General features: G+C 36.0%; 1 protein-coding gene across 1 annotated transcript; it reads right to left on the bottom strand.

Annotated features, from left to right (window-relative positions):
• Positions 1-390: 390 nt before the first annotated feature.
• AMTN (amelotin) lies at positions 391-4,961 on the bottom strand. The gene is given in 4 exon segments (XM_007942817.1): positions 391-650; positions 653-686; positions 3,269-3,295; positions 4,926-4,961. Coding segments are annotated over 4 exon segments (357 nt in total).
• Between the last annotated feature and the right edge of the window lie 4,598 nt (positions 4,962-9,559).

The raw sequence follows: 9,559 nt of genomic DNA, 5'->3' as shown, positions 1-9,559 counted from the left end.
GTGCCTGGTTGTAGCACTACATTAAGATGCTTCTGAGGGTCATTCAGGATCAGTGGAGTGGAAAAGAATACCATAATTGATTAACAACATCTGCTGTGGGCCAGTGTTTACGGAGAAGGGAATAGTAAGAGGAGAAGAAAAATCTGCTTTCAAATATTTCCTGCTCTGACCTAACATGGAAAGTATGTTATTCCAGCAATTAAATGTCTTTTTCTTTTTCATGGTTAATAACATAGAGTTAGTGACACACCTCAAACCTAGGATTCGGTTAAAATATTTCCTCTTATTATTGGAATCAACTGTGAATGGGTAAAGGGTTTCCTTATTTTCTTTGATGTGTATTTGTTAAGGCAAGAGAAAACACTCTCCTTTCCTCTCCACAGAGGATTTTCATTTTCCAGCTTCAGAGAATTTACCATTTGGTGATTCAGTGGTAGTTTCCTCAGTGGTGTACATGTCCCTTTGGAAGTCAGCAGGAGTGGTCACTCCAAACATATCATTTGTGCCACTGGAAGTTGGGAGGTGACCTTCTGGGGTTTGCTGGATGGCATGATTTATTCCTGCTTGTTCTGCGGGAAGGATTCCGTCCTGGATCTCTGGAGTAGCCCTTGCCTGATTGGTAGGCAGGGTGGCTCCTGGAACAAGGGCTGGATGAGGAGGCCTGTGAAGATTTGTGGGGCCACTGGCTATAATGAAAGAGTGAAACAGAAAACAAAGTCAAAAGGAACACCTCCAGGGCTGAACAACCTACCTTTTCTCTTTTGAAGGCAACAAGTTTGTATAGAAAGAGTAGGACAAGGAGGATAAAGTCAGAGGGAACACCAGTGGTTTAGCATTTCTCAGAGGAAATGCCTCTCTCTTCTGAGCCAAGCCTGAGGCTGGTTTCATTATTAAGATTCCTTGCTATGCTGCATTTTCTTCAGAACAGGGAAGCAAGAATCAAGCCAGTTTCAGGAAAAGGAATAATGTAATTTGCTATTATCAAGTATCTCTGTAGGTAGAACTGAGGCAAAAATTCCATACAATTATTATGGGGAGCTCTGCTATTTACCTAAGTCATAGCTTATCTTTTGCCCATAAAAATTAGTTTTAAAAAAATAATAAAGGGGATTAAAAATTAATGAAAAAACTAATTCAAGTAGATTAATCAGTCCTCTTCCTCAAAGCTTGTACTCCTTCAACTTATTTTATTTTGGGATGTATTTTTAAAAAGCTTTGAAATACTGAGTTAGAAATATATTTCTCTTGGCATTTTGGTCACTTGTGTGTTCCTTGAGGTTATTTAAAGAATTCTTCTCTACTGAACTATCAATAATTTGCACACTGGTAATGAATACTATTACACTTCTTTTTTTCTTCCTGGAAAAAAAAAATGCTGTGAAACTTTCTCTTAAGGTGAAATTGATTTTGTTGGCTGTGGAGAGAGTACAGGCAGGAATTAGTTTTACGGTATTAGCACTAAAGATTGTGTTCTCATACAGTAAAACATGTTGAGGGCTCATAATTAAGATACAGAGTCATTTCCTTGAAATTGGTTCTTAAATTTTAGTTTGCATAAGAACCATGTGAGGAATTTGTTAAAAGGCAGATTATCAGGTTCCATTGCTAGAGATTCTGAAATGAACAAGTCTGGGGCAGGATCCAGTGATCAGCATTTCTAACTAGTACCCCAAGGGTTGCTGATTTGGTGGTCCAGAAGTTTGGGAAGCATAGTCTTAGCTTTAAGAGGTACTGAAAGCAGAATTAGACTTGTGCTGGATGACAGACAGGTATAGAATGCAGAATTTTTCAAATTAGTAGTGTGACTACTACAGTGTTGAAATAAAAAAAGGTAGGTGATGACTATCATTAAAAAATAAAGAGAATATATCATAAATTACTAGAGGGCATTTCATATAATAAAGATATTCTTAAACTTGTGTGTTTGTATGGGTTGATTTGCATGAAAATGTAATTGGTACTGTGGGTTATACTAAAAAAAAAAGTTTGTATATCACTGATATAGTGGATAGAAAACTGGTTTTAGATCTAAACCCAATCTTTTGTTGTTTTAGGACTTAAATTGCTTAAGCTTTCTCTTTATCTATAAAGGTGAGTTAAATCACCAGCCTTCTGATTAGCAGTCAAATGCCTTAGGCACCACGCCACCAGAGCTCCTACTGTATAGTTTGGTGAGGGTTAAAGGATATGTATGTAAAAGATCTGTTGAGGTGCTTATTATACAAAAGAGGCTTAGTAAATGGTAAATGTGGGTGTTCATATACCAATGTTAACAAAATAGACACTAACTTCATTATTTATTTATTTATTATTTAAGGACAATATGTCAAATCTCTTTTTTATGAAAAGAGATTTTACATAATAGAAGTCATGTTATTTATACCACCTCAATATATCAAAAAGAGATAACGAATGTTATCAAATGTTAACAAATGTTAACAAAAATCTGTGTTCGTAGACATTTCCTCAATTCCTTAGTTCTGTTGTCATGTTTAGAAATCATGTTAGTTCTAGTCATTTCCCCTAAAAATGGGGGAATGCATAGAAGTGCCTAGGAATGGTAAGATAGGCTTCATTTAGCCTTAGCCTTTTAGTTATTTATGTGTTTAGGGAAGAGTTGATTAACCACTATCAGATGCTAGACAAAGAATATACTTTCTCATCCTAATGAAATATCCAACTCAAGAGAATGACCTTTGTAAGAAGTATCAATATTTATATTATTCTATATCTGTATGCATTTCAGGAGGACCTCTAGTGGCATAGAGTCTAAGGTATTTGACTACTAACCAGCAGGCTGGAGGTTCAAACCCACCAGCCACTCCTCAGAAGGAAGATCGGGCAATCTATCTCTGTAGAGATACTGCCTTGGAAATCCAAGGAGGGCTTGCTATGAGCTGAATCGACTGGAAGGCAATGAGTTTGGTTTTTGGTTTGGTATGCATTTCAATAGTTTTAAATTCTGAATTCTAATCAATATAAAGTTTAAAATTATATGCGCTGGCTTTCCGTATAGAATTGAATTTAACAACAATATAGGGGAAAAAAGTTAGGTCAAAATAAAGGAAAAGTAGCTGGAGAAGAATGATGAAATGCCTGCTAGAGAAAGGATAATCTAATTAGGACCCATTAAAAATAGTCGGTCTCTTGTAATGTGCACCAGACCCAGGCTTGTGGGCAAGAGAAGGTATGTGAGGACAGAAAACAGAATGGTGGTAGGAAATAAAAATAATGTGAAATTTTAGTAACTTTTTTTTTTTTTTTTTACCAATTCCTCTGAGTTTATAATAGTACCCTAGAAGCAAATGATAAATACAAGTTATTAGAGACACTTTAATATATTATAGGCAACACGTAGCACACAACTCAAACATTTAAATACTTCATGGTTTTTAAAAAAAGATTTTATGTTTTCCACAGTGTCTTAAACTTCCTTTGTTATTTATATCATAAAATCCAAGGCACCATATAATATTGTAGGGCTAATATGTATTATTTAAGTCATGTGAGATCATATATCTTTAAAAAATATATTTTATGATTATTATGTAATCTATGCATATTGGGTGGAGCTCTGGTAGCGTAGTACCTGAGGCATTTGATTGCTAACCAGAAGGCTGGCAGGTCAAACCCACCAGCCACCCCTCAGACGGAAGGTTGGGCAATCTACTTCCGTAGTGACACTGCCTTGGAAACCCAAGGAGCGGTCGCTATGAGTCAGGTCTGACTCCACGGCACATAACAACAACAACAACATGCATATTAGAGGAAATTTGAAGAATATGGAAAGCAATGGAAAGAAAAAATAAAAGCCACAATCCCAGCATGCTATTTGATGTATTTTCTTTCAGACATTTACCACATATTTCTTTTTTACATAACAGAAAGCATGTTATTTATACCATTTTGTGTCTCATCTTTTAAGATTATGCAACCATCATTTCATCATGTTATTGACACATTTTAGTGCATATAATTTTGAATGGCCACATGATACTTGCTCGTATATTGCAGTTTACTTAAATTTTTTCCTTTTGCTGTAAATGTAAGTAGCACTCAAATATTTTCCTCTGTTATAGACATTATTTTAATGATGTATTTGGGCATAACTCTTTGCTATATTTCAGATTATTTTCTTGAGATATGTTCTTAGATGTGGAATTAGAAGTTGATATAAAATCTTAAACTCAATTCTGTTTTCAGAAGTAAAAGCTGTCATCTGATATTGATATTTGATTTGGACCTTGGTAATTTTATCAATGATCTCAAGAATTACTTTTCTTAAAGATAAATAGGAGAGGAGAGAAAGTTTTGTGTAACGTTTCTTGGGAAAACATATGTAGTTAAAAATATGGTTGAGATTAAAAAATAAATCATAGGAATCATTATATCAATTCCATTAACTTTTTAATTAACAGCTTGGTTTAAATATTTGACTAGTTGCTTCTTCTATGACATATACCAACTATTTGTAAATATTTCCAGTTAACCAAAACCAAGCCAAACTCACTGCCTTTGAGTCAAACCCTTCCTTGAGTTTCCGAGGCAATATCTCTATGGAGGTAGATTGCCCAGTCTTCCTTCCAAGGAGTGGTTGGTGGGTTTGAACTGCCAGTCTTCTGGTTAGTAGTCAAATGCCTTAAGCACTACACCATCAGAGCTCCTTATTTCCAGTTACCCATCTTCAAATTGAAAATCAAAATATTTTCTACAAAAATTGTGAAGATTAAATGAGAATATGGTAAATACTTAGAAACGAATTTGGCACATTGTAAGTTCTCAGTAAATGTTAGCTGTTATTGCTACAGTGTTCATGGCATGCAAATTAAATTGGAACCTTTGCAAATATCTGGCAAATTGAGGCAGATAAATTATTTCTCACTAAGATGACATAAAATTAATACCATATTATAAAACAATCTTACCTGGTCTCCAAGCTGTGCTACAATAATTGGTAACATCTGAGAAAAATAAATATTTAGTAAAAAATACATTCAAAGATAAGTTCTGGCATATAAAATATATTCAGAGATATATATATTGAGACTTGCAAAAGGTAAAATATCTATTGCTCTCTATTATCTTTAATTAGATACAGATTTATAGAGTTGGACAGGAATTAGAACTCATCCAATATTTAAAATGAAGAAGGTTAGATGCAGAGAGATTTAGAAACTTGTCCAAGCCTGCATACTTAGAAGTGTGAGTTAGTTACTTGAATGACCAAAAAATTTTGGTCCCAAATTATCTCCAAACCAAAAATAATTCCAAGTAGTGATGATGATAAAATTCACTTTTAAAAATGTGGCCTCTCAGAAGAGACATTAAATGTTTAGTGGATATTTAAAAATATAATGGTTTCTTCAAACATATATATTTAATCTCACAATAATTGCTTGGGTATTTAGCTGTTAAAATAGGGCACTGGTAGTAGTAAGTCATGGGTGATACTGCTCACTAATCCCTGGTATTAACAGAGTTCTTAGAACTAGATTAGAAATACCTTACTCATCAAATCCCTAAATGTGATGAATTTATAGTTGAAAAATATTGGGTGGTGTGTTGTGCTCTCACACTCTCTCATACTTCAACAGCTAGCCTAGAGTTTGCCGAAGAACGTTAGGATTTTAAAGATTTGTTCTTGTTTCTATAGCAAATTCATAGTATCAGGAAAGTTATCGCAATAGATTTTTAAATACTAAATGTAAAAGCTGTGAAAGTTTTGTGAAATCCAAGACTTTTACCCTTTTTATTTCCCAAGACAGACTGTATAGCAATATCCATAAAGCCAATAGGTAGAAAGTACATGCATTTGAGAAAAATCTTTGGTTACTAACAAAAAACAACTTCCAGGTTGACAATGGGAAAGCAAGTTCAGGGAACAGGACATGAGATATTTGGGAGAAAATACAATTGAAATTTCTTCTTTAAAGGTGGGTTGGGTGAACAGGACAAAAAGATACAAGGAGGAAACCACAGGTGTCTAAGTAAAAGTGTGATGAAAGATAATTGCTCATCGATATAATAGGAAGGATGAAAATTTTCTTTATTTGTTGCTAGAAAAAGATTTGAAATAATAATAGTTATGAGTGTTTACTTTGTAGTGGGCCCTATTAAAAATATTTTATGGATATTTACTGATTAAATCTTTACAATAGCTCTAGAGGTAGGTTCTACTTCAATTCCCATTTTAATGATGAGGAAAGTGAGGCACAGAGTAGTTAAATAACTTGGCCAATATCACATAGTAAGTGGAAAGCTGGGATTCTGACAAGAGATTGCAAGGTTCTGGAGTTCACTCTTAATCATGTTGGCATTGCTTTGATAAATGAGACCTGTGAACAGATGGCCAGATTCTGGCAGAGAATTAAGTTCCTAGGGAGAGGAAGGATGAGAGGACTGGGGTGGGGGGACCACAAGAGAAGGTCAAGTTGTGGGAACCCTTGGTGGTGGCATAGCCCAGAGATGGACTATGGAAATTGATATATGTTGTTGTGCTTTGGGAAGTGTTCAATGTTAAACCTCTACCAAACCTTCAGTAACATATGCGGCACTGACTAATGGCTCTGGCTTTAGTGGATACCCTCCAGAGAAGATGAAGGTGTATTGAATGTGCTTTAAGGTTAGAGCAGAGAAACAACTGAGACCGAAGCTGAGCAGTCAGCATGATTTACACCAGATCATGAAGTAAAGAGATCCTAATTTTATTTGCATGTTTTTAAGTCCTTTTCAGAGGGTAACTTTTATTATCAAGATATAAATAAGCAGGAAATACTTTAAGTATAATTGTGGAGACAGAAAGAATAGCATGGTAAAGAACTTTTTATCCTTGTGATTTTAAAAGAAACAACTGTACACAAATGCTGAAGGATGTGGAAGGGAAACAACTTTATTTAAATTCTTATGGGTTTTCATAGACAAATTCATTCTTTTGTTTGGTCAGTCCATTCATCCAGACCATTATTCAACATATACTTTGGAGCAGTGAATTACTTGGTGTGGCTCTTCTAGGCATGGTCTTTGTGACTCTTACCAGATTACTGAGAGGAACTATGCAAACGTGAGGTGTTTGTGTCCTACCAAGGGGACTGGATAGCTTGTTAGTAATGTAAATAAAGTACACAGAACCCCTGTGGAATGGGACCATGGATATAAGCTATATAGAACTATAGTGTTGGGATTGGTCAGTTTTGTCATTCATTAGGCTTAAAATGAGCCTTCCCAGAGGTGGAAAGGTGGGGGGGATCTCACTACCATCAAGACAGCAGCCAGGAGTAGAGTTCATCCTGAGATCCCTGTGCTGAGATAGCAGAGAGATAGTGGCTGAACAGAAGTAGAACTGAGAGACCAGCAAGAGACAGAGTGGCGAGCTTGCTGGCCCAGGGAAGGAGAAAGCAGAATGTCTTTGGGCAGAAAGCTTGCTGGTGGAAGAAGAGCTAAAAGAGCTTTGTAACACTTGCCATACCATGGCTGAGGCCAGGCCTGACCCTTCCTGTACCTGAACTATAACCTATTACTTTCCTAATAAACCCTATAATCATGAAAATTGTCTGTGAGTTCTGTGTGTCCATTGCAAGGAGTTGTCTACCCCAGCAAAGTAGTGAGTGCTGTTGGAGGAAATGGTTGGTGTCAGAATTGTCAAAAAAGTTGGAGGGTGACAGCACTTTTGCCTCATAGGATTCAGCTATGGGTTGTTGCCGTTGATCTTTTTTTCTTCTTATAAAGTTAGAGGAGGTAAAAGGAGGCTGCCTTCATGCCCTTTCTGCACATACATTCTACATTTTCCTGGAAGTATTTCAGTACCTGGTGGTCAGAAGAAAGATTGGGCAGTCTCCTTCCATAGTGATACTGCCTTGGAAACCAAAGGAGGGGTCGCTGTGAGTCAGATTCGACTGGATCGCAGTTATTATTATTTTTTTTTTGGTGATCAGACAGTGAATTGAAGGGACAAAAATCCAAATCCTCATGGGGCTTACATTTTGGTGAGGGTGGAGGGAGAAAATAAATACTCCAGAAGCATTGCTATGGGGGAGGAAGCCAATGAACCTGGGGTGCCCCTGGCATTATTTTTCAGTGGCTATGCGGGGGGAGAGGATTCCTGCGGAGACAGAGTTGAGTTTTATGCCAGTCTTGTTCCTGGCCTTAGTTGAGGAGACTTGTGTTCTGTTACCAGCCTATGTGAGATCTCCTGATCTCATGGATCTCCTGAAAACCCGACTATAAAGAATCTCTGGTTTAGAGGAAATTGATGGAATCTGGTAGGGATTTGTGTGATTCTTGAATTTTCTAGAATTTCTCAAGTCAGGAAATTTACCCTCTTCCTATTCCATCACATCCAATGAATATGGAAAATCTGGAATTACCCAGACTCCCAGGATCTACTTGTTTGTGAGTTCTAGTCTAAGAGGATCTTTTTGGCAATGAAGGGATAAGGACGACTGGAAATTTCTTTCTTTTCACCAGTTGATAATTCAGTCCCAGTGTCAAGAGGATTTGAGGAACATGCTTGCTATGGTTACAGCTTGAATGATTAAATTAAATGAATTCATAATTGGAAATGATGGCCAGCATTTTCTGATGCATTATAATTCCAATGATATCTATTAAACATAAGCCTAAATTGTATTGTGCCAGGCATTGTACTAGATGCTAAAATACAACAGTGAACAAGATGAGGTCCCTGATGCATTCTTGTGGGAGATACAAGAAATATCTGATTATAATACAATGTGGTCCTACGAGAGATCAGAAAAGACACTTAGTGAATTTTCTTCTTGTTTCTCTGCCTTAGTTAATTACATCCCCTTTTGCTAGAGTCCTTACAGTTGTATCTGGCTATTAGCAGTCTAAAAGATCTAAACATCGCTCTTCTTCAAGTTACTAACTTCATTAAGTCTTTCTTCCCCTAATTTGGTGTCTTTTTCTTCCCAGAAACCCTATTGGAATTCATGACTCTTTCATTTATTTTACTCTACTCTGGCTGATGCTATTGTTATTTGTGTTCTATTTTGAGATATATTTTGAGGAAAACTCTGTGTCTTGCTCATTTTTATATTCTCTGTAGCACCCAGCATGGTACCTTGAATATAATAGATCTATAAATATGGGTTGAATTGCATTAGTACTTGCTTGACTTTCTAAATTCATAACATTCTTTAAAATTGTTGATCAGCTTGCTTCAGTATCCTAATGTCCCTGCTCTTACTCCTGCCCCTTGGTTCCAGATACTATTATCTTTGTATGGACCACTGCAATAGCTTTTAAAATAATCCCCTACTTCCACTTTGATTCTCCTATAATTCATTCTGTGCCCACTCACCATATAAAATATGTCAATCCAGTAATATCCTGCCTTACTTAAAACAATTAATGACTTTTCATGAAATTTAAAGTACAAACTCATTACTATGACTTACAAATTTTTAAACAATTTTGTTTTGCTACACGTTCTTTTTTTTTTTTAAATTGTGATTTGGGTGAAGATTTACAGAGCAAATTCACTTTCCATACAGCAGTTCACATACACTTTGTCTCATGACATTGACCACAGTTTACCACA

Source organism: Orycteropus afer, unplaced genomic scaffold, assembly GCF_000298275.1.
Source record: "Orycteropus afer afer isolate SDZICR_OR568_19922 unplaced genomic scaffold, OryAfe1.0 scaffold00098, whole genome shotgun sequence".
NCBI lineage: Eukaryota > Metazoa > Chordata > Mammalia > Tubulidentata > Orycteropodidae > Orycteropus > Orycteropus afer.
Note: the sequence above shows the minus strand (reverse complement) of the source record. Positions and strands in the feature narration are given on the sequence as shown.